At 35.8% G+C, this 26,058-nt stretch overlaps 1 protein-coding gene across 8 annotated transcripts; it reads left to right on the top strand.

The window, feature by feature from the left end:
* The first annotated feature begins 807 nt into the window (after positions 1 to 807).
* GEMIN2 (gem nuclear organelle associated protein 2) lies at positions 808 to 20,229 on the top strand. 8 transcript variants are annotated; one of them, XR_009539521.1, is made up of 12 exons: positions 832 to 977; positions 1,382 to 1,466; positions 2,848 to 2,937; positions 3,207 to 3,266; positions 5,901 to 6,014; positions 7,691 to 7,735; positions 8,888 to 8,956; positions 12,013 to 12,123; positions 13,848 to 13,906; positions 16,451 to 16,495; positions 17,452 to 17,491; positions 19,809 to 20,229. XR_009539521.1 is itself a non-coding variant. In XM_060143227.1 (11 exons), exons 1-10 carry the CDS (start codon positions 841 to 843, stop codon positions 16,452 to 16,454), a joined length of 774 nt encoding a protein of 257 aa, XP_059999210.1. In that variant the 5' UTR covers positions 832 to 840; the 3' UTR covers positions 16,455 to 16,495; positions 19,809 to 20,229. The 8 variants fall into 8 exon arrangements, 6 of the variants coding, with proteins under 6 accessions (XP_059999177.1, XP_059999210.1, XP_059999223.1 ...); XR_009539522.1 differs by having other exon boundaries at positions 16,451 to 16,499; XM_060143227.1 differs by lacking the exon at positions 17,452 to 17,491.
* The last annotated feature ends 5,829 nt before the right edge of the window (positions 20,230 to 26,058 follow it).

Genomic DNA, 26,058 nt, shown 5'->3' with positions numbered 1-26,058 from the left:
TATAGTACTTTGATTGTTTCTTGCAATTTGTGACCCAGCACAAGTTAACTTAATCCATTTCTGCCTTGTTTCCTCACCTGCAAAATGGAAATAAAGTACCCCCTCACAAGATTGGCCCTAAGATTAATAATGATAACTTCTAGGTGTTGGCATTAACTTTATTCTTTGCATTATCTAAAGAAAGAGATATTTCTGAAAAAGTGATGGCTACTCTAGTAGTAATATTCACTTCAGATAAATATAAAGTGATCTTTGGCGCAGCCAAGCACAAGAAATTCCTCTGGGAAATTAATTTTACATTCATTTGGCGTCAGATAAATCTGGGTTGGAATTGGTTTTCCTTTTTCGGAGAAAGTTACGATTGTAGTACTTAACCCCTCTTTCGGCCGATTTCCTCCCCTACAAAACCTGGATAATACCACGTACGTCAAAAGGTTGTAAAACTTAAATGAGGAAATGCATGTGATGCATCTACCAGCGGTTTAAGAATTTAGAGCTCAATAAATGATAATCACAGTAACCTGGTCGTTAATTTAAAAAACATTTAAAGTTCCCTCACTACTAGGGATGCATAAAAGTTAATAACCCTCAGTCTTAGAAGAGTATAGAGCGTAATACCCAGAAAAACTTCCGAACTACTTTTACTAGGAACCAGCCTCGCAGTCTTCATTACTCCACCGGAGCCTTAACCTTACCACAATCAGCAGGTTCGCTCATGCGCAGTTACGCCCCCAAGCCCAGCCTCTTGCTCAACTCCGCGCCAAAGGTGACAACATGTGCGCCTGCGCTGTGACCCAGACCTGGCGCATGCGCTGGGTGGGACAGACCGCATTGAAAACTATGGCGTGGGTACCGGCGGAGTCTGCAGTGGAAGAGTTGATGCCCCGGCTGTTGCCAGTGGAGCCCTGCGACTTGACAGACAGTTTTGATCCCAACGTACCTCCGAGAACTCCCCAAGAATACCTAAGGCGGGTCCAGTGAGTGATTTGACCCTGTGCGGGTGGGCTGGTTGTCCTTCCGCCCTTGGGCACAGCGCCCAGTGCCCCGCTCGACCCTTAAGTGTGATAAAGCCCCACCTCTGTTCCCGTCCCCCATCCACTGTCGGAACAACATTCCTTGATTACATCTTTGCGTGAGCGAGTTTCTATGAGCTTAATTTTGTTAAACCTGATTACTTGTGACAATATAGGTGCTCTTAGATTTCTTCCACATAAGAAATTTTGCTTTCAGTCAACAAAATTTCAGAAATACATTGTTTAATACCTCGATTGCAATTCTGAACTTTTTTTCTGATTTTATAATGAACCATAGAAGTGGATCGCTTGCTTTACTATACATGAGCAATAGTAATCACGTTTTTGTACTTATTTCTTATTTGTAGGATCGAAGCAGCTCACTGTCCAGATGTTGTGGTAGCTCAAATTGACCCAAAGAAGTTGAAAAGGAAGCAAAGTGTGAATGTTTCTGTGAGTTTTATTACCCGTCAGAGGATTTTTTTTCCCTCCCACAAATTAAAAGACCAAGGCTCTCCTACAGTGTCAGACAGTATCAGTTACGATGTAGGTAAGATTTGACTACTCCGTACTAAGTTGTACTTTTCCCCCCAAACGGACAGCTGGCATTTACTGCCTCCAGAGAGGCTTTTAGTAACCCTGGCATTCGTGGAGATTTGCTCATAATACTTCAGGAACATGATCCAATCCTAAAGGAGTCTTTCAATAGGTTACTTATGCTATCCTTTATTTTTAAGGTACCTTTTTCCAGTTCATAATTATTATCAGGCTGATCTTTAGTGTAGTTTGCATGTTTTGGATTGGACTGGGTTTTGTTTTTTAAAAACAGAAACCCAAATATCACACTTTTCTACCTACTTGCCCACTGTGAACCTTTTCATTCATTTATTTATCCAACACATATTTTACTAAACAACAATATTGTGCCAGGCACTAGGAATACAACAGAGGATGAGACAGAAAATGTCCCTACCCTTGTAGAGTTTACATTCTCCTGAGGAAGACAGTAAAAAAAAAAAAAATTAATTACATACTGTGACCATTGTTGTGAAAAAAAGTAACATATAATGACCAATAAGTAACTGGGAGAACTACTTTAGATAGAGTAGCCACAGAAGGTCTGTTTTAGGAGGTGCTATTTAACCAAAGGTAGGAGAGCAGCAGTTTTTAAATTGTGATAATTCCTTTTTCTTTTATGTTCTAAGTAATTCCTTTATCTGATGTTTATAATCAGGAGATTTAAATTCAGACACTGTAACGTTTCATATAATTCCTTTTCAGAAGTTTTTAGTTGATGGAAGATGATATCTTGTATACCTGGCTTTTAAAAAGTGACCACATTAAGTTTTATTTCAAGGCAGTATGTGATCAGTTGTGACCTCTGTGCTGTTTTGGAAGGTAGAAGTAGCCCTTATAAAGTCAAGCATCTGAAATTATTTGAGTACTTTCTGCTCATACCAAAATTCTTTATTTGGTTTATATCTCTCTTTGTTTCAAATTGTTTTGCTATTATATTCAGTAGAAAGGTAGGACTAGATTATATCTTCGAGTCTCATGTCATGTGGATTTCTTAGAAACTCCAACTATAAACCATTCCAGATTGCTTTTACTAAAGTGACTATATAGGAGTCTTTTCCTAATGTTTTAAACTCAGACATAAATAGTAAAGTGAGTTGCCTCCTTTTTTACATCTGCAAAAAATACTATCTTTCTTGTATCGTCTTATTTGCTTTATTATTCACTTTTCATCTTGATTCTGCTTTTACTTTGCAGAGGTATGAGATTCTAGTTATAACACTAACATTGATTCTAACATTTATGAACTGATCTCTAGCTTTCAGGATGCCAACCTGCTCCTGAAGGATATTCCCCCACTCTTCAGTGGCAACAGCAGCAAGTGGCACAGTTTTCAACTGTTCGGCAGGTAGGTGTACTTTAATCATTTAATCAAATTAAACCCCTCCCTCCCTCGGACTTACTTCTGTTCTTAGACTGTAGTTGGAAAAATTGGGGTTTCTAGTGTATAAAGATAAGAATATTCATGAATAAATTACCAAATTATTATAATCATTAGACATAATACAGTTGAACATATTTTCCAAGTTTTAGAATTGTTTGAATGTTGTGCAGCAATTGCTTTCTTTTGAGTTATCCATTCTTTGAAGATCATTTGTCTACCTTATCTTCCTTTAGAGTGTGAACAGACATAGAAGTCACTGGAAATCACAGCAGTTGGATAGTAATGTGACCATGGTATGTAAGTTTCTCTGTTTAGATTGTACAGTGTATAACTAATATAGTCCATATTTACTTCCAGTTCTTAAAGATTCACTTGTTTAATCCATGTTATTTTCATTCTCTCCCATCTATCATAGTAACAGTTGCATTATCTTAATAGCCTGAAAAGGATAGAGTCAGTAATGCAAGTTATTTTTATGACAGTTTTAAGCTGCATCTTGAGAGACTTTGGATTGGTCTTTACAAGTTTTTAAAGGTTCTTCTAGACATTTGCTTTTTAGGAAATTGAATGCATTTTCAGTATTTACAAAAAGATTGAATAAAGGCTTATTGGATTTTCCTCATGAGGTAATGGTGCCAGTATCAGTGAGTGACATTTTAGTAAAGCTGGTCATGCTTACTGGAAAGTAGTATTTCTTACTTTATCATCCTAGATATAATTTTAAGCTTTTTAGTAAATATCCTATATGTGGACTACTGGATAAAAAAGGGTGTTGGGGAAGAGGTGGATACATTGTTCCAGGACAATCCTTTTTGTGTGTGTGTGTGTGTGTTACGCGGGCCTCTCATTGTTGTGGCCTCTCCCGTTGCGGAGCACAGGCTCCAGACGCGCAGGCCCAGCGGCCATGGCTCACGGGCCCAGCCGCTCCGCGGCATGTGGGATCTTCCCGGACCGGGGCACGAACCCGTGTCCCCTGCATCGGCAGGTGGACTCTGAACCACTGCATCACCAGGGAAGCCCCAGGACAGTCCTTTTAACCTTTTAGGGAGTCTTATAGTTTTCCTGAGAATCAAATGAAAGGTATTTATTTTCAGAGGGAAAAAATGTACCTATGCATACAATTTTGCTCACAGTTTCAGGTGGTTCATAGATTTCAGATTTTAGAAGCTTCTTCTAGGCAGTGCTTCCTGACATCTTTTACGCGATGACACATTGGGATAAATGGAGGAGGCTGCTCCCATAGCCTAAACTACCAGCTGAAAGCTAAGAGATTCAGTGGAACCTCTCTATATGCTTCTGTATACCAGTTGGAAGCTCTGCTCTAGGAAAAGTGTGGTAGACACTAACATCACTTGCCCAAGATCATTTAACTCATAAAAGGTATAACTGAGATTCAGACTGAACTTTGTCTGACTCTAAAGCCTTTCACTGTGCTGTGAGGCCTCCTAGTAAGAAGAGAGAGAAGGCAGTAGGTAGGTAGATAATATTTTTTCTTGCTCAGTCTAAGGACTTTTGGGTACATACTTACTAATGCAAAAAGAAGCTCATTAGTAACATTATGACAAAATAATTTTGTCAAGAAAGAAATGACTGAACATAATTGATTCAATAAATGAAGATCATGCATCAAAACAGTAGACTATTACACAGCAATAACATATGTTCATCATGGCAGATGTAAACATTATGTAAATAATAAAATGAATTTTTAAAGCATGCTCTGATAGCAACTATGTAAATATGAACATTGATTGATCAATTGATCCAATCATTTATTAAGCACCCACAACATTTAATAATTAGGATTTTCAATGCTACCTGAAGCAGAAACAGTCTCTGACCAGTGGAGTAATGGGAAAAGATGAATTGTTCCAGGACAATGGGTTTTTATGTTTTAGGGGTCTCATATTCATTCTGAGAATCTAATGAAAGCGGTTTATCCTCGGGGTGGGGGAAAAACTGCACATATATGTAAAATAATTTGCAAGGTGATGTGCCCAGATAAACCTATTGTTCTGTTAACTGAATCACTTTGCTGTACACCTGACACTAACACAATATTGTAAATTAACTATACTTAAATAAATAAATAAATAAATTTTTTAGGAAAAAGAATTTTTAATTGTTCTGTTAAGATAGCCATATTGAACTGAATGGTCCTACTTTTTTTCATCTGACAATGTAGAATAAATCTACTCCTTCTTTAATTGGACAGCCCTTTCAGTATGTGGGGTATGTAATCATGTCTCCTTCCATGGGATGAACATCCTTCATTCTTATAAGCATTCTTAGTGTATTTTTTTTTCATACCAATTTCCATCTTTATCACCCTCCTTTGAACACATTCTTGCTTGTCAGTGTTCATTAAAGTATGATCCAAACTAAACATGTCCCATCTATGGTGTGACCAGTTGGGTGCTGTATTGGTTTGCTAGGGCTGCCATAACAAAACACCACAGACTGGGTGGCTTAACAAACAGTAATTTATTTTCTCACTGCTTTGTGGGCTAGAAGTCTAAGATCAAGGTGTCAGTGGGTCTCTCTCAAGGCCTCTCTCTTTGGCTTGCAGGTGGCCATCTCCTTGCTGTGCCCTCACGTGGTCTTCTGTATGCACGCCCATCCCTGATGTCTCTGTGTCCAGACTTCGTCTTCTTACAGGGATGCTGGCCAGATTGGCTTCGGACCCACCCTAACCACCTCATTTTAACTTAATCTCTGCTATAAAGGCCCAGTCTCCTAATAATCCCATTCTGGAGGTTAGGGCTTCAACATACAGATTTTGGGGGCACACGGTTCACTCCATAACAGGCACTATATCTTTGTGTTGAGGTGGTGGGAATATGGAGGAATCCTCACTTCTTTTTTCACTACTCAGTATAAAAAATATATACATAGGAGTAAGTAAGTTCTTTTTTCTTTTCTTTTAGCCAAAATCTGAAGATGAAGAAGGCTGGAAAAAATTTTGTCTGGGTGAGAGGTTATATGCTGAAGGGGCTGTTGGACCAGCTGCAAGTGAAAGTCCTGGAATCGATTATGTACAAGTAGGTGATAATGTGGCTAAACAAACAGAAAAAGGTCATAATTTTGGTTCATGATTTAGTATAAAGACTCAGCAAACTACAACCTGGGGCAAATCGAGTCTGCAGATTTTTTTTGTATACTCATGAGCTAAACATAAAAACATAATGGTTTTTATGTTTTTAAAAGGTTGTTAAAAATAAATAAATAATATGTGACTGAGACAGTGTGTACCCTACAAAGCCTAAAATACTTACTTTCTGGCTCTCTGCAGAAAATATTTGCCAGTATTTTCTCTTAGTTTATTGTATTTTTGACTTAAAAATTGGCAGCCTAGTTTCTAAAACAATGCATGTTTTAGCTGTTTAATAATTTTGTGAGTTAGGATTCTTTTTTTTTAATGATTAGACGTGGGTCAAACAATGAGTTATGAGTAGTCAGGGAAACAAAGGAAAACATATGACACAATTAGGTATTTTAAAATGCTTAGTAAATTGCATATTCTGGAGGTAAAATGCTGAGGGTATATTTAAATTTCACATGGCTTTATTTTAATCATAAATTATGTGGCCAGCTGCTTCTTGTCCTTCAGGATTCACCTGCCCTCAAGTTTGCAGATGTTCTTATGGAACCCACTGCACACATCTGCATTACTGGTAACTCCCTATACTATGTTGTTCTGTTCTGTTGAGTAGGTATTTATTGTTTTCTATGTGGTGCTACATTGTGTTTTTCCCATTTAAAATTAGTTTATCCTGCAAATGTAAAACCTCCAAAAATCACTAAAAAAGACCAAGACCCCAGTTAAAAAAAAAAAAAGGCAATGGATATAAAGAGACATCTCACAAGAAGGAAATACAAATTGTTCTTATATGAGAAGATTCCCAAACTCACTTATAATAAAAATATTGCTTGTAACTCCACTGAGCTGGCATTTTTCAGATAACATACTGGTAAAGAAAGTTTGACACACTGTGTTAACAAGGGCTGGGAAAACGAGCCCTCTTACACATGGTGGTGGGAGTGTAAACAGATTCAGATCTCTGAGGGAGCTAATTTAACACTATTTCTTATACAACATATGTTCTTTTGTATAATATCCTTAACATATGTTACATTTCAAAATGTTTCAATTTTACAAAGAATTAATATATATTTATTTAGTTTGTTATTACAAAACACATACAAGTGAAATATATACCACATGAAAGAACCATTTAAGGACACAAGAGTTTAATGCATGTCCTCTTAAGTTTCTCACAGATCAGTACTGTTTTCATAATCAAGGCTCCCAACATTAAACTCCAAAGTACTTTTTAATTGAAGCAGATTAGGTTTGAAAGAACTCATTCAAGTGCCCTTAATTCCTGAAAATGTTAGCTTTAGCTAAAGATTTTAAAAGTGTGTACAACATATTAATATCATAGTATCATTTTTTCAATTTCATGCTTTAACATCCTAATTACTAAAATCATTATTTTAAAATTTACATATTCAAATATCAAGACATTATTTTCTTGGGCATTACCAACATAATAGTTCATGGAATGTTTTATTGTAATGGACAATGAAAGAATTTACTTTTATCTATTTTTTGTTTTTAAAAAACAGTGTGTTGAGAAATTCACCAGTTTGAAAAAAATGTACCCCCTGCCTCCATAATACCATTTAGTAAATTTCAGTCTCATTTTTCTTTCAGATTGGTTTTCCTCCCTTGCTTAGTATTGTTAGCAGAATGAATCAGGTAAAATCTAATAAGAATTTATGCATTCTTTTGTTTGCAATGTTTGTTAAGGTATTTGAATACATTTACTGAATATATACAGTATGCAAGACCCTGTCCTAAACTCTTTAACAGTTCTTATTTAATCCTCACTACAACCCTATATGGGAAATTATTATTAATATCCTTTTTTAAATAGAGGAGGAAACAAAATTGGAGATTAAGTTACTTGCAGTTGGTTTTTCAGCAAGTTTTAATGGCAACACTAGAATTCAATCCCAGGTTGATCTAATTTCAGAACTCATGCTCTTGATCATGGTGCTAAACTATTCACATGTATACATTTCAGTTATAAGTCTTAGATTCTGGGATTTGAAATAAATACTAAGGTTAGATTGCTATTTCTAGTTGCAGATGTCCTACACACTTCATTAAGAATGAAATTTGAATTTCTTGGATCAAAAGGGGAGAAATATGGATTTTGGTTCTTCAGTCTTTCAGAACTAGGAACTCTGTTATCCATTTAAAGAGCAAATAAAAACTTTGATTGTTTTGCATTCACATAGCATTGGGTACCCTTGGAAGATAAGTCATACTCTGTTGTAAATCATATACTGGCTGACAGTTTTACTTACTTGATCATTTACACTAAGGTACTGTAGTAGTTATACTAAATTTGTTGAGAGTGATTTTTGTGTCCATCTATATTTGCATAAGCCCATGAATATTTTCAACAGTTTGATAATTCTATCTATATAGCTTAAAACTGATCTTTCTCTAGCTAACTTTGTCTTTAGAGTTGTACTCTGCTTTAATGAAAATAAGCTGAAGGTATTTATGCAAAGGTTTTTTTTTTTAAGAGTATGTGGAATTTTTTTTTTAAGTAGTTCCGAACTAAATTAGTAGTTACAAACTAAATCCTAGGATTTAAACCAAGGTATTGATAATTGAAAGTATATAAGAATATTTGTCTACAAAGCCTCTTCTCACTGAGTGTGCCATCTAATCAAATTACTAAATAGAGTCACAGGTTTCTCTGGAAGCCTAAAGAATGAGGCCATTTTAAACATAAGAGTTGCTTTCTAACTGAACTTAATGAAACTCAGGTTGAACTTGTTAGTGTTGTATTACTAATGCTGTTCTTTCATCTCTTCCCCCCGCCCTCCTTTTTAGGCAACAGTAACTAGCGTCTTGGAATATCTGAGTAATTGGTTTGGAGAAAGAGACTTTACTCCAGAATTGGTAGTACTGCATCTTTTTCTTTTCATAATGCAGACAAAATTTATATACTTATATATAAGATATGGCTTTACATTATTTATATATATGTCATATATATACAACTATATGTGTAATGCAAGCAATGGTTGTTTGCAGTAAAATAAGGAAATTACACTAGAATGTAAATCAACATACTACTTCATTCATTGAGATAGTCTTGCATTGGGGAAAAAAAGTCAACTAAATAGTTGATTTATATCCTGGGAGAAGCTGCTTATCTTGTCACAGATCAGTAACAAACAGACTGGCCAGTCTGCAGACCCCGTTTCAAATAGCACTGACCTAAAGAACTTTGAAATGCATTTTCTAAAATGGCTTTGAAATCCAGTTCACAAAAGCATATCAGAAATACCAGTAATGGCAAATATATGTGCCAGGCATTGTTCTAAGGATTTTATATATAATAACTCCTTGAATCCTTTGATAACCTATGAGCTGTTATTTCCATTTTACAGATGAGGAAACTGGAGCACATGGGAATTCAGTAACTTGCTTGAGGTCACACCGATTATAACTGGCAGAACTGAGACTCATGCCCTGGCAGTCAGGCTATACTCTCAACAACTGTGCTGTATTACCCCTCTATTTTATTGCTTTACACTCACAGCTTACTTTTCACCTTCAAAATTGGGTAAATTTGGTAGACATTATATAAATGAATTACCCACTTAATCCTCTAATAAGAAATTTTATTATCCTTTGGAGTTATAATTTAAAAAACAAATATTTTTCACAATTGAGGATATTTGCAAAAGAGTGTATCTGAGGCTCCAAAACTTCCTGTCAAAATAGATGATATAATCTTTGCCCTCTAGAAGCTTATAGTCTGCTGGGAGAGACAGATAAAGCAACATTACAGTACAGTGTATAAGTTTCCCAGGCTGCTATTCAGCCAGGTGGCTTAGATAAGTCTCTTCCATAAGTGTAATGATTATATTCTTTATCACTGGATTTTCATTTTTTATTTTTATATTTTCATTCTTTTAAATCTCTACCATATAACATGTAATTTTGAAGGGGAAAAAATCCATGCTTAAATCACTGTTTCGATTGAGTGGTCAGACATGTCTTTTACATAGTTGTTACTAATGTATATATTCTGGTTTTTTAGCTCACATTTCACATATATATTTCTATATGATAATGTAATTCACATAATTGCCGTTGTCTAAATGTCCATGGTTTACTTTGATTCTCATTATTGACCATTTGGATTCTTCCTTATATTTTACAATCATGACTAAATTATAAACATTTGTACTGATTTTCTTTTTTATTATTTCTCAGGATATTTCTAGAATAGAATTATTGGATCAAGGTTTTGTAAGCTTTTGTTACATCCTGCTTGCTTTACAGAAGAATTGAACCCGTATATAATGACATCAGCAATGGATTCTTAAATTTCTCTTCCCTACAACCCTACTTTAAGTTGAACCTTATGATATTGCCCTTTTTGTAGGTTAAAAACATTTGATTTTCAACAATTCCATATGGTTCAAGCTATCACTTTATAATTTGTTTTGGTTTTTCAAATTTAGTAAATATATAGTAGTACTTCAAAGTAAATATAATTTATGTTTCTTTCGTTATCAGTGACGGAAAACTTTTTCCATGGGTTTATATATTAGCTACATCTTCAATAGATAACTTGGTTCATATTCTTAGGCTACTTTTTCATTGGAATCTAGATATTGAGCTTTAAATTCTATATCAGTTCTTCCTGTCTGATAGCGGCAACCTTTTAGCAGTATTATTTATCTGACGTATTTTCCTTCTCTTCCTTTAGTCTTTATTTTTTTAACTCTATTGTAAGATTTTTGGAACTTTTTTTTTAGCTTTTAAAGATTACCCACTCAAGAGGTGATAATTTTGGCTTTTCCTGTTGATTTAATGAAAACGTATTACCGAACAGTGTGGCTATATTTGCCAAAGGAACCATTAAAGTGTTTCTGAACCAGTGATAGCTGATATACTAAATTTTAACCTGATTAATCCTTTGAATTTTATTTTGAGTAACCTGTCTTTTAAATCAACAGTGTTCAATTCCTCTAAGTAACCATACCATTAGAACTCTAGTACTGAGAATACCAATGTTTAAAAAAAACCTTGTGTCACAGGAAGTTTGCTTATCATAAACTAGCAAAAAGAAAAAGGGACCTTTTAATTATTTCTTGGGATTACTTGTCTAATATTTTTTGAGAAATACCACCTTATTTTGCCAACTAAGTGTGATGTTATTAAAGAAGGTTTTCAGCTATTTAGTTTTGCTTTTATTTTTTAGTATTGTCACAGTGTGCTCACTGACTTTGAGAAAAGGAATCTTTCAGTATAGATACATCTTAGACAATCAGTAGAGATTTAAGCACCTTCTAAGTGTAGAGGCCATTTGAATACCTGAATGCCAGCTTTATATTGTAAATTTATCCCAGAAAGTTTAAGTCAAGTTTAAATGTATACCAGCTTTTTTCGTGTAGAAGAGAGTCCCACTCACTCTTTATAAAAGAAACCTGGATGTGAATCTTTTTTTTAATGTTATTTTTTTTTTATTATTAATTTTTATTGGAGTATCGTTGCTTTACAATATTGTGTTAGTTTTTTGGATTTCCTTCCCATTTATGTCACCACAGAGCATTGAGTAGAGTTCCCTGTGCTATACAGTAGGTTCTCATTATCTGTTTTATACATAGTATCAATAGTATATATATATATGTCAATCCCAATCTTCCAATTTATCCCACCCACCCCCAGATGTGAATCTTTTTGTTTAAGAAAAAGTCTTATTGATTTAGGGTTGCTTGAGGAGCTAACTTAGTGTGTTACACAAATTGCTATTTAAACTTTGTTCTAATATTCTTCAGGTTTCCCCTAAAGTGATGTGTTGCTCAGAATAAACTCAGTCATATATACTGCTGGTGGAAACATAATTTGATATGACCTTTCTGAGGTACAATTCAGTGATTATAAGTTAAATTTATGGTGTAGTTTGCTTACTTATTACTTTTTAAAATTCTATATAGGGAAGATGGCTTTATGCTTTATTGGCTTGTCTTGAAAAACCTTTATTACCGGAGGCTCATTCACTGATTCGGCAGCTTGCAAGAAGGTGCTCTGAAGTGAGGCTTTTAGTGGTAAGTTCAAACTTAATATTTCAAATCAGAAGCACTCACCGATTTATGTGATGGTAAAGAACGATTTCAATGAAACAGGAAAACATGGAATATTTGATTAGTCAGGATTAGATTTAGTTACATAATAGAAGAGTCCAAAATAACAGTAGCTTAAATAAAATGTAAGTGCTTTTCTCAGACAAAGGGAGTCTGAAGGTAGGCAGGTTAGATCTAAGGTGGCAGCGACCCAGGCCTTTGAGTTCTGCCACATGTGGCTTCCATCCTCAAGCTCACCTCATAATCCAGGATGGCTGCTGGAGCTTCAGCCATTTTATTTCACTATAGGAAGCTGGAAAGAAGAGCAGAAGGTCATCCCCTCCAAAGAGCCTTCCCAGAGGTTCTACAAACACATCTGGCCAAAATAGCTCATTGGCCAGAATTTAGTCACATGGCCATAAGGAACTATGGGAAATGTTTACTTTAGTTGGGTGACAGTGTGCCCAGCTAAAAATGAGATTCATTTGCTAAATAATAAGGGGAGTCAAGAAGCCAGAGTGGTCAACTAACAGTCTGGCATAATAATTGTTTTGAATTTCTCCAATCAGACCCTTCCTCTAACTCATACCTGCAGCATTACAATATAAAGTAATTTGATGCCAGACTAAGTTCACTTTTGATTTTTTTTATTCCTCTTTACTCCTCCACAAAATGTATACTTGTTCTTCATTGACTACTCCAAAATATTTTCATTAAATATCCATGATATGGCACAAACTAACTTATATAGCCTGTACTCTGAGCAAAATGTACTTGTCACTCATTAAATATTCCATAAGCTGTGTTCCTAGACTTTATTCCCTCTCCAGAAGTGCCTTTTCACTCTCTTCTAATCTGCATCTATACACCATTTACTTTTCACAGTCGGGCTCATATCCTGTCACTTTCTGTGATAACTTTCCCTAATCCTCACAATTAAAAATAATCTCTTCAGTGATCTGTTTTTCCAGTATGCTTTGTATCTTTTTTATGACACTTAACACATTTTTCCTTTAATTAAAGCTGATATGGATATTTCCTCTTCTGTGCTATCAGCAGGAAGTATGTCTTATTCATATTGTTAAGTTCTTGGCACATAAAGGAATTGAATATGCTGACATCATTGAAGTGTGTCCCAAGTTTGAATAATGTATGACATGTCTGTTATAACATTACTCAGTGAGTTATTGTGACTATTCCTTGAAATGTATAAAAATAAATTTCATACTCTGTAAGACTACCTTCCATGTGTCTTAGGTCTGTCATTTTAACAGATATTTAAAGTGAACTTTATAAAATGTATAGTTCACGAACTACTTCCATCGTAATTGAGAACTCTGATCTGGAATATTTTCTTTGAAGTATTTTTATATAATTTTTTTCCCTTCGTGCCCAGTTAGGACACAGGGTGTTTTTGCTCCTTTACTTGGAACCAGGAAGAAGATCTCTCCCAAGTTATCCTCCTTAGAGACCTCAACTCTTATTTCTTTTCGGGACCTATTCAGGACCTTTCTTTAAAGGATGATCTTAGATGTTTCCCAAGGAATCATTAACTCTATAGTTTCTCCTTTTTCTTTGACATTTTCTATTTCCCTGTGATTATTTCTATCCTGTAATAAAATGCTCATGTTTTCCATCTTGAAACTTGTTTCAAAAATATTAAGGGATAACAGACTACATTTTAAACTTTTTCTCTTTCTTTTTTTTAGGACAGCAAAGATGATGAGAGGGTCCCTGCTTTGAATTTGTTAATCTGCTTGGTTAGCAGGTAAGTAATCCTTGGCTTCTTGCTTTATGATAGCATTATTAATGGTGGTAGAGAGTATTGTTTCCATTTTACAATGAGGAAGTTGAGGTATAAGGAAACAGTATTGTGTTATCACAATTCCCTTTATTTCTAGTTTTTTTCTATAAATAATGCTGCATTGAAGATCCTTGTACATACAGCTCTATATTTTCCAAAGGATAAATTCCTAGAAATAAGTTAAAGGGCTTGCATGTACTTCTTTTTTTTTTTTTAATTTTTATTTATTTATTTATTTTTGGCTGTGTTGGGTCGTCATTGCTGCGCAAGGGCTTTCTCTAGTTGCGGCAAGGGGGGGCTACTCTTTGTTGTGGAGCGTGGGCTCTAGGTGCACGGGCTTCAGTAGTTGTGGCACACGGGCTCAGTTGTTGTCGCTTGCGGGCTCTAGAGCGCAGGCTCAGTAGTTGTGGCACATGGGCCTAGTTGCTCCACCGCATGTGGGATCCTCCAAGACCAGAGCTCGAACCCGTGTGCCCTGCATTGGCAGGCAGATTTTTAACCACTGTGCCACCAGGGAAGTCCCAAGGGCTTGCATGTACTTCTAAAACTGATATATTTATTGCCAGTTTGCCTTCCAGAAAGATCATACCACTCTGTTCCCACTAGGTGTCAATGAGAGTGCCCGTTTCCTATTCAGCACTGGGCGTTTTCAGTTGATATAAATATTTCCATTCTGATAATAAAAAGATACAAATTATTTTTATTTGCTTTTGTATGATTATCAGTAAGGGTAGAATATGTTTGATTGCAGTTTTTTTTAATTGCTACTGTCCTTTGTTCATTTTCAGTCAGGGCATGTTTTTATTTAGTATACATTTGATTTTATTGCTTACATTAAAATTTCACCTGGAATTTATTTGAAAATGTCTTCATATTCTAAATTCTTGTGTGTGTGTGTGTGTGTATATATACACACACATATTTATTTTAGGTCTCTTTCTGGACTTTATATTTTTCTTCATTGGTCAGTGTTTTTATTCCAATGCCAATAACTTTTCAAAGCTTTATAGTATTTTTAATATTGGGAGGGTAAGTAATCCTGTGTTCATTTTTCCCTGCCCCAGACAAGATACTTTTTTTAGAGTGTACACACATTCAGCATGTAATTTCTTTATCTACAGTAATTATGCTAATGATGATAAATAACACTTACTTGGCAATTTGTGCCAGGCATTTTTCGTAGTGCTTCAAAATAGGAACTCATTTAATCCTTAGAAGGTAGGTACTATTATCAGTTTACAGATGAGGAAACCCTGACAGAGGGAGGTTAAAGTACTTTCTTACCATCACAGAACTAGTAAATGGCAGAGCTAAGATCCAAACTCCAGAACTAAGCCCTTAACTATGCTGATCACAAAAAAATTAATACCTACCTCACCTGAGGTAGGTATAATTTACTATTATACTTAGTAAATACTTACTCTCATTTAGTAAGGATTAAATGAGAGGATACAGTGTTGCCCTAGGCGCAAATATACTGTATCTCTAATTCTTAAAACAGCTCAGGGTTTTTTTTCCTTTACAGATGAGGACACCAGTTCATAAAGATTAAGTATTGATAATTGATGGTTCAGTAAGCTAGTACTTAATGGAACCAGAAACTTAAATATATCATCTGACTGATATTTTATAATATGCAATTATGAGAGAAGAAATGTCCAAGTGTATTGGGTCATGATTTTTTTTTTTTCCCCTCAGAAAGTTAGGTAAAAATGGAAAAAAGTTCTAGGACAGGAAAGTTCTAGGACAAAGTTCTAGGACAGTTCTATAGACTTCACTTAGGAAAACTTATAGAAGGTTATAGCAAGCTTGGAAAAAAGATAACATAGGCCTCGACTCTTTGCAGTAACAGCTTCAATGTAAGTATCTGTCATTGTTATGACAGAAAACCCAAGAGGGTTTTTTATTGTTGGTTTTGTTTGTTTGGGTATCTTTAAGGCAAGAACTGCTAATTCATAGAAATACCTCGTTACATGAGTGGGATCCCATTCAAAAAGGATCCAGTAACTGTTAGCTGCCTTAATTGTTTTACCAATGGTAATTATTTTTTAAAGCTTCTTATTATGGAGTTGTTTAAACCATAAAAATGTTGTAGAATAAACCCCCAAGATAAATCCATAACCCAGCTTCAACTGTTTTGTGATTGTATTTTAAACAAATCTCGGACATGTCATTTCTCCTGTTTTAGTGTATCTAACTGATAAGGGCTTTTAAAACACATGACTGTAGTATTTTTATCACAAATTTATTGAATAACTAATAAATTTCAGAATAACTCCATAGTATCGTCTGATGTCCAGTTCATGTTTCATGTTCCCTAATTGTCCCAGGAATGTCTTTTTACATTCAAATTGTTCAAATCAGGATCCAAGTGCGATGCACTCATTACATTTGTCTAATATGTCTCTTAAGTATCCCTATCAACCTCTTGGGTTTTTCTTGCCATTTTCTTGTTGAAGAAACCAGGTCCTTTGACTTGTAAAATTTCCCACATTTTCGTTTTGACAGCTAACTTCATGATGGTATTTAATGGTTCATCTATCCTCCATACTGGTAGGTAGGTCTAGAGGCTTGATTATATGTAATGTGTATGTTTGTTTGTTTGACAAGACTGTATGTGTGCTATCGTGTCACATCAGGAAGCATATAATGTCTAGTTGTCCCACTTTTAGTGGTGATAAAGTTGACCATCGCATTCAGGTAAAGGGATATTGCAGTCAGTATTCTTTTTGATGCTCAAATTTTTCCATCTTTGGACAGTGGGAGCCCCTCAGATCAATTCCTATGCTTTTTGTTATATAACCTTAGTGGTCTTTTTTATTTTACGGCTTTCTTCCTTTCTAGTATGCCAAAATGACTCAGATGTATCTTGGACACTTGGCTCCAGATCTGGAATCAGTCTTTTCTTTTCTCCTGGGAGTGCTGTTTCCTGTTTTAAAGTAGAAAATGGTGTCTAGAGTCCACAATTTGGACATTAGGGAAGCTAGTTGTTATTCGTTTGGTCATTGCATTTAGACCTTTTCACTGAACAGAGCTAGGAAGTTATGTAGTTTTTAGAAAGAGAAAAATAAAATCATGAGTTCAAATTAATATTTCAGTTCTAAGTTAAGACTACTTGATTTTTTTTTTTTTGCGGTACGCAGGCCTCTCAGTGTTGGCAGGCGGACTCTGAACCACTGCACCACCAGGGAAGCCCGACTACTTGATTTTTATTTAATGTTTTTTTTCTGTTCTTCTGTGCTCAAAATTCTGGTTTCTAATAATATTAACATAATTTTTGGCTTTATCCTGTAATATTCACATAATAGTTTCAGAATAATACTAACAATATTACTGATAATGAAACTATTGAAATCAGTTTAAGAATTCTTTTTTTCTTGGTTGCTTTACAATGTTGTGTTAGTTTCTATTGTACAGCAAAGTGAATCGGCTATATGTATGTATGTATATATATATATATATTATATATATATATATCCCCTCTTTTTTTGGATTTCCTTTCCATTTAGGTCACCACAGAGCACTGAGTAGAGTCCCCTGTGCTATACAGTAGGTTCTCATTAGTTATCTATTTTATACATAGTATCAATAGTGTATATATATGAATCCCAATCTCCCAGTTCATCCCACCCCACTTTCCCCCTTGGTATCCATACGTTTGTTCTCTACGTCTGTGTCTCTATTTCTGCTTTGTAAATAAGATCATCTATACCAATTTTTTCAGATTCCACATATATGCATCAATATATGATATTTGTTTTTCTGACTTCACTCTGTACATTTAAAAAATTCTTTGCAGTTCTCTTTGTCACTGGTATGTCTCACTAGGGATATCAGAACATCATGTTTAAGATCACTTGAAATTATTCTCCTCTGTGTGGTTATGCCACCAACCTAGTATAGGAGAAGGTTCATTTGGTCATTTTCTGTTTTTATTTAATCTTTTATAATTTCATAAAATATTTACATTGTTCCAAAGTTAAAATTATAATTCAAGGTACATTTTGGAGCATTTTAGAATCCACCTTTATCCTCTGTAGCGTCTTTTCTCCCTTTTGTAGTTATCCATTTTATTGTTAATTTTTGATTTATCCTTCCATTCACTGTTCTTTGAAAAAATATAAGCAAATATATATAAATATATCTGCATTTCTGCACATGCTTACAAAACATAACATACTAAGCATTCCATTCTGTACCTTGTTTCTTCACTTAATAGATCCTGGAAATCACATGGTAGCAGTGCAGATATTTCCCTCATTTTTTTTTTTTTATAAAAGCCTCATAGTCTTCCACTGTGTAGATGTATCGTAGTTCATTCAGTCAGTCCATTTATTGATGAATATTTGGGTTGTTTGTGATCTTTTGCTATTACAAGTAGTGCTGCAGTTAATATTTTTAAGTATACATTAAATTTTTTTGAATTGGAGTATAGTTGATTTACAATGTTGTGTTAGTTTCTGGTATACAACAGCATGATTCAGTTATCCATATATATATTCTTCTTCAGATTTTTTCCCCTATAGTTTATTACAGGATATTGAATATAGTTCACAGTGCTATACAGTAGGACTTTATCTATTTTGTATATAGTAGTTGGTATCTGCTAATCCCAAACTCCTAGTTTATTCTCCCCCGCCTTTCCTCTTTGGTAGCTATGTTTGTTTTCTATATTTGTGAGTCTGTTTCTGTTTTGTAAATAAGTTCATTTGTATCATTTTTTTATTTTTATAATTAATTAATTAATTATTTTTGGCTGCGTTGGGTCTTCATTGCTGTGCACGGGCTTTTCTCTAGTTGCGGCGAGCGGGGACTACTCTTCGTTGCGGTGCGCAGGCTTCTCATTGCAGTGGCTTCTCTTGTTGCAGAGCACGGGCTGTAGGTGCATGGGCTTCAGTAGTTGTGGCTCATGGGCTCTAGAGCACAGGCTCAGTAGCTGTGGCGCATGGGCTTAGTTGCTCTGCGTCATGTGGGATCTTCCCGGACCAGGGCTCAAACCCGTGTCCCCTGCATTGGCAGATGGATTCTTAACCACTGCGCCACCAGGGAAGCCCTGTATCATTTTTTAGATTCCACATATAAGTGATATAATATGGTATTTGTCTTTCTCTGTTTGACTTCACCTAGTATGATGATCTCTAGGTACATCCATGTTGCTGCGAATGGCAATATTTCATTCTTTTTTATGGCTAATATTCCATTTGTGTGTGTGTGTGTGTGTGTGTGTGTGTGTGTGTGTGTACACGACATCTTCTTTATCCATTCATCTGTTGATGGACATTTAGCTTGCTTCCATGTGTTGGTTATTGTAAATAGTGCTGCTATGAACACTGGGGTATGTGTATCTTTTCAAATTAGAGTTTTCTCTGGATATGTGCCCAGGAGCAGGATTGCTAGATCATATGGTAATTCTATTTTTAGTTTTTTAAGAAACCTCCATACTGTTTTCCGTAGTGGCTGCTCCAATTTACATTCCCACCAACACTGAAGGAGGGTTCCCTTTTCTCCACACCCTCTCCAGCATTTGTTATTTGTAGACTTTTTTGATGATGGTTATTCTGATCGGTGTGAGGTGATACCACATTGTAGTTGTGATTTGCATTTCTCTAATAATTAACAATGTTGAGCATCTCTTCATGTGTCTTGGCCATCAGTATGTATTCTTTGGAGAAATGTCTATATAGGTTTTCTGCTCATTTTTTGATTGGGTTGTTTGTTTTTTTGTTATTGACTTGTATGAGCTGTTCGTATGTTTTGGAAATTAAACCCTTGTTGGTCGTATCATTTGCAAATATTTTCTCCCAGTCCATAGGTTTTTTGTTTTGCTTATCGTTTCCTTTGCTGTGTAAATTCTTTTTTTCACCAGGTACTTTGACCAACGTGACTTAGCTGATGAGCCATCCTGATAATAGCTGATCTCTCAGGGATAGAAGATATTTGTAATGAAGGCAGCCCAAGTCTGAGGAAGTGCAATGCCAGTTCAAGTACAGATTGCATCACATCTTCAGCACTATGTGAAGCGTCTTCATCTTAACCTGTGCAACTCAAGTTGATATTCAGAAGATAGATTGTGTTGGTATGAGTATCTGAGGTATCTTTGAAAGATGTTACCCAGTTTTTGCTGAACAGTTTAAATAGTTTTCTGTAATCACATGCTTTTAAAACAAATCGAATGATTTATTGGTGAAGCATCCTGCACAGAAACTGTATGACGAAATTGTACAGAGGTCGTTGGTGCTGTTTCATTGTTTATTCACATATACACATATAAAATTTTATTGAAAATGTGTTTTGGTTACTAAATTTTGTTTGACTATTTAATAAAACAAAAGACAATGGATAAATGTCCTTAGTATTAGAATTAAGATAATCTAGATTATATGGCACGTGTATTCATAGTCAGCAACAAAATTAGTCTAACATTTTCCCTTTAAGCTCTATACTTTTATTTTTAAATGCTTTCTTTTTTTTTTAATAAATTTTTTGTTTATTTTTGGCTGCGTTGGGTCTTCATTGCTGCGCGTGGGCTTTCTCTAGTTGCGGCGAGTGGGAGCTGCTCTTCATTGTGGTGCGCAGGCTTCTCATTGCAGTGGCTTCTTCTGTTGTGGAGCACAGGCTCTAGGCGCGCAGGCTTCAGTAGTTGTGGCTCGCGGGCTCTAGAGCGTGGGCTAAGTAGTTGTGGCGCATGGGCTTAGTTGCTCCACTGTATGTGGGATCTTCCCGGACCAGGGCTTGAACCCATGTCCCCTGCATAGGCAGGCGGATTCTTAACCACTGTACCACCAGGGAAGCCCCTAAATGTTTTCTTGTATAAACAAAACTTTTTCTTTACAAGTAATTTTCAGTAGTACCCTAAAAGGTTGACTGTTTTAATTTTTCTGTCACATCTTTTATTCATATCACTTACAATTTATCTATTCCTTTCTTTTTTTTTTTTTTTTTTTTTGGCTGCGTTGGGTTTTCATTGTTGCGTGCAGGCTTTCTCTAGTTGCGGCGAGCAGGGGCTACTCTTCGCTGTGGTGCCCAGGCTTCTCATTGCAATGGCTTCTCTTGTTGCAGAGCACGGGCTCTAGATGCACGGCTTCAGTAGTTGCAGCACACAGGCTCAGTAGTTGAGGCACGTGGGCCCTAGAGTGCGCAGGCTTTAGTAGTTGCGGCATGTGGGCTCAGTAGTTGCAGCGCACAGGCTGTGGGTGAGCATGCTTCAGTAGTTGTGGACCGCAGGCTCTAGAGCACAGGCTTAGTAGTTGTGGCACATGGGCTTAGTTGCTCCGTGGCATGTGGGATCTTTCCGGTTCAGGGATCAAGCCCGTGTCTCCTACATTGACAAGTGGATTCCTAACCACTGCGCCACCAGGGAGGTCCCAATTTACCTATTTCTATATCAGGTAGGAATGTTTCCTACTTTAAGCAACAGAAGATCCAACTAGCAATGATTTTTCAAATAGGGATTTATTTTTCTCTCATAACAAGAAGTCTAGAGGAGCTGGCGTTGGTTCAGTGACTCCATGATACCAAGGTCTCTGAAGGTCTTTTAGCTTTTCCCTCATGGTAAGATGGCCACTGCAGTGCAGAGCAATGTGTCTGTATTCAAGACAGGAAAAGGGGGGAAGGAGGCAGAGCCTTCCACATCTTTTCCTTTTCTCATAAAAGCAAAACCTTCTCCAGATATCCACAGTCGATCTGTGTTCACCTGTTGGCCATGAGTGTATAAAATTATTACCTCTAGCCCCAAGAAAAGTGGGGAAATGAAATTGTAAGCTTTTCCAGTCTTTCTAATGGGAGATGGAAAAGGAAAAGGGGTTGGGAATAACTTGATCAGGCAACCAATAGTTTTTCTGCTATTTATGAAAGGAACAGATGTAATTTTATATTTGAATCTTTTCTACTATTATGTCTTCAAAAAGCTGATTTTTAAATGGTAGCCTAGTAGTCTAAGCTGTATTTTACCATAATTTAAACATTCTCTCATTGTTGGATATCTAATCTGTTTTCAGTGTTAATTCAATATAGAAAACACTACCGTGAATACCTGTACGTACATAACTCTTTCCTTACTTTGACCGTAAGTTCCCAGGAGTTGGGTTGCAAGTCATGAGTCTATCAGTTAATATTGCATTTGAAACTTGACTGAAGTGAGGTTTTAAAAATTAGGGATTTATTTTTGTTTCTCATAAACTGATTCTGGTTTGAGAAATTCAGGGCTCGTGCAGCAGGTGTCCAATATCTTAAATATCCTAGGCTGCATCCAGATTTCTCCTTCATCAATGTTAGTGTATAGCTTTCATCTTTTTAGTCATGATCTGGTTGCTTTATCTCTTACTTCGAATCTACGTTCCAGGGAGGATAAAAAGGTACCACCACTTCTTGTTGTCCTAACAGGGGAGAAAAGTGTTACAAGAAACCCTCAACTTATATTTCATTTACCAGAGTTATGACATTTTCTACTTATAAAGAAAGCTGGAAAATGTAATTTTTTAGGTGAGCACTCCTACCAAAGATGGTTCTGTTAGAAAACAGGGGAGAGGGGCTATTGGGTAGGCAGCCAGCAGTGTCTACCATAAAGAGTTTAGATCTCCAACCAATACCACAAGTAGCCTTGTTATAGCCTCATATTCTTTGCTGATTTGATCTTTAGGGGGTGGGGCTAGGGACTGATTTAATAAAGGTTAAGTGTCAATTTGTTTTAACTTATGTATAACTCTTCCATAGCTAGTGGCTGAGCATGTTCACTACTCACACAGAAGAATTAACATTCCTGAGGACTAGAAACATAAAAAAGAAGGCAATTTTGCATGTACAGAAGACCAGTGGTATAAGAAATTATTTGAATGCAGAAACATCTCTATTTTCCAGCAAGCTGTAGAATCTAATATTTAACTGAGAACTTATTTTTCTAGTAACTCAACTTGGCATAAGGATATTTTTCAGGAATGTAGAAACAAATAAAAGATATTAGAAACCACTAATGTAATCGTAAATATGCAGACTACCAATGTATCAGTAGCTATCTGTAGCTTTAGGGTTTATCGACCCTTTCACAATTAAAAGTATCTTCTGATTTTAATGAGAAATTGAAGAGGAAAATCTTTCCAGCTCTTATCACAGGTAGAAAACTTTAAGTTCATTGAGAAATTACACATTTTAAATATAGAATTTAGAGGTAGTTATTTTGAAAATAATAGCTACCAAATGGTAGTTTAATCAGGTCTGTGCGAGCGTGGACCAAGTAAATTAGATTGCACCTGTATTTGTTTTCATGTAAAAGATTCATTACTCCTTTTTGGCAAGAGGACATTACGCATTTATTAACTTGCAGTAATACTTTTATTAAAGTTGTATTCATTTCTCCTTTTTAAAATAAGATTATTTCATCTGTGTCTCTTAGCAGAATAAGCCAGTCAGAGGCCAAATTAGATGAAAAGTGGTTCAGGTTATCAGTTTTGCCACCTGGGGACAAAGATATAAAAACATGTTAGAAATTATTGAGAAAGATCAAGTTGACCTGTGTCCATTTTAAGATGATATTTTCTTATACATATTACCAAATTCCCACCAGATTTTTAAAAATAATGTTTCCTAAATAATATGCCTTAGAATATTTATTTATGTGAACTTTAGTGTTTCTTGAAACCAATGGTGCTTTAATCAAATACTAAACAAAATTAAGCTGATTGATTTTTCAGAACTTGTAACATGCCATTCATGTGCATTAAATAAAGTTGACAAAAGAGGATGAATAAAATGTATCTGATCACAGTACTCATTTTTCAAAGAGCACTTTGAAAAACTTTAGTAGGTTCTATCCAGTTTCTTTCTTAACTTTGCTGACCCCAAAATTTGTGCCAATCCCAGTTTCTGTAATCAGTTTGGTGCTTACCCAGGCCTGAGTTGAACTCCCATCCTACAGCTATATTCTAGTAGGACTCGGAAAACAATTCACCATGTAACCTTGGCTCTAGGATTTTGTTTCCCTTTAGTCACTGTATGTTGGGTTCTGCTGTGGACTAAATATTTGTGTCCCCCCAAAATGCATATGTTCATATCCTAACCCTCGAGGTGATAGTATTAGGAGGCAGAGCCTTTGGGAAGTGATTATTCGGTCATGAGGGCAGAGCCCTCCTGCCTTTGTAAAGAGACCTCAAAGAGTTAGCTAGTTCAGTTCTGCGAAGTGAGGACACAGTCAAAAGACATCTGGCTGTGAACCAAGAAGCAGGCCCTCACCAGACAACAAATCTACAGGCGCCTTGATCTTGGACTTCCCAGCCTCCAGAACTGTGAGAAATACATTTCTGTGTTTCATAAACTGACCAATCTGTGGTATTCTGTTATAGCAGCCCAAATGGACCAAGGCAGGTTCTGATGACATCTCGAGGCTTAAATTCCCTTAATGAGGTTTGACTGGTAGACACAGGGGATAGAACTATGTCATTATGGTTAGCATAGGCCACTGACTAAATAGTTTATAAATGCTGTCCTCATAGTTTGTCATTCGTACAGTGTAGTTTTTACTTTTGAAACATACATCTGCTCTTCAACACAAGTTTACTATTCACTTAGGGCTGTTAATGGCTATAATTAAGATATAAAGTTGTACAAAAGGATACCCAAATAAAAATATCTTTATTATGGGATTACTTTAAAATAATCTAATGCACAATTTACTTGTAACTTTCAAGTCTTTTTGATATGCTCACAATCGTATTTATATTCATAATGTACATAAATATTATATATTTTATATATTTATATATATTTTTTGGCCTCACTGCAGCATGTGGGACCTTAGTGCCCTGATCCGGGATCGAACCAGTGCCCCCTGCATTGGGAGCATGGAGTCTTAACCACTGGACCACCAGGGAAGTCCCCATAATGTATATTTTATATATTGCATGTGCAGTGTCCTGTAACAAACTGTTTTCTCTTAATACCAATTAACATCATTCCATGTAAGCAAATACATGTAGATCTATTTCATCCTTTTTACTGGCTGCACAGTATTTCCTTGCATGCCAGTACAAATCAAGTGCCATCAGTGAGCACAACCAAATAGTGCAAATCCTTATACAACGGACATTTAGGTTGTTTACGCTTCTTGGCTATTGTTAATAATGCTGCAGTGGACATCGGAGTGCAAATAACCCTTCAAGATCCTGATTTCAATTCTTTTGTATACTCTCAAGTGGGATTGCTGGATCATACGGTAGTTCTAGTTTTAATTTTTTGTGGAATCTTTATACTCTTTTCCCTAGTGGCTATATCATTTTACATTCCCACTGAGAATGCACAAGGGTTCCAGTTTCTTCACATCCTTGTCAACACTTATTTTCTGGGTTTTGGGGGGTTTTTTTGTTTGTTTTTTAATGGCTATCCTAGTGGGTGTGGTGTGGTAACTAATGGTGGTTTTGATTTGCATTTCCCTCATTAGTTATGATACTGAGCATCTTTTCGTATACCTGTTGGCCATCTGTATGTATTCTTTGGAGAAATGTCTGTTTCAGTGCTTTGTTCATTTTTTAATTGGGTTATTTGGGGTTTTTGCTAGAGTTTTAGTTCCTTGTGTAATTTAGGTATTAACCCCTTACCAGATACATGGTTTGCAACTATTTTCCCCATTCCACAGGCTACCTTTACACTCTATTGTTTTCTTTGCTATGCAGCTTTTTAGTTTGACATAGTCTTACTTGTCTATTTTTGCTTTTGTTGCCTGCTCTTTTGGTGTCAAATCCAAGAAATCATTGCTAAGACCAATATTATAAAGGCTTTTCTCCTATTTTCTTCTTGGAGTTTTAAAGTTTCAGGTCTTAAGTCTTAACCGCACTTTTAGTTGATTTTTGTGTATGGTGTAAGGGTCCAGTTCTATTCTTTTGCATGTGGATATTCAGTTTTCCCAGTACCATTTGTTGAAGATATGTTATTTTTTTCTACTATTTTCCTTTATGATTTTCTGCATGTCTTAAGTCTTAAATGCACTTTTAAGTTGATTTTTGTGTATGGTGTAAGGGTCCAGTTCTATTCTTTTGCATGTGGATATTCAGTTTTCCCAGTACCATTTGTTGAAGATATGTTATTTTTTCTACTATTTTCCTTTATGATTTTCTGCATGTCTTGAAAAG

This window comes from Lagenorhynchus albirostris, chromosome 1 (assembly GCF_949774975.1).
Source record: "Lagenorhynchus albirostris chromosome 1, mLagAlb1.1, whole genome shotgun sequence".
NCBI classification, from domain to species: domain Eukaryota; kingdom Metazoa; phylum Chordata; class Mammalia; order Artiodactyla; family Delphinidae; genus Lagenorhynchus; species Lagenorhynchus albirostris.
Note: the sequence above shows the minus strand (reverse complement) of the source record. Positions and strands in the feature narration are given on the sequence as shown.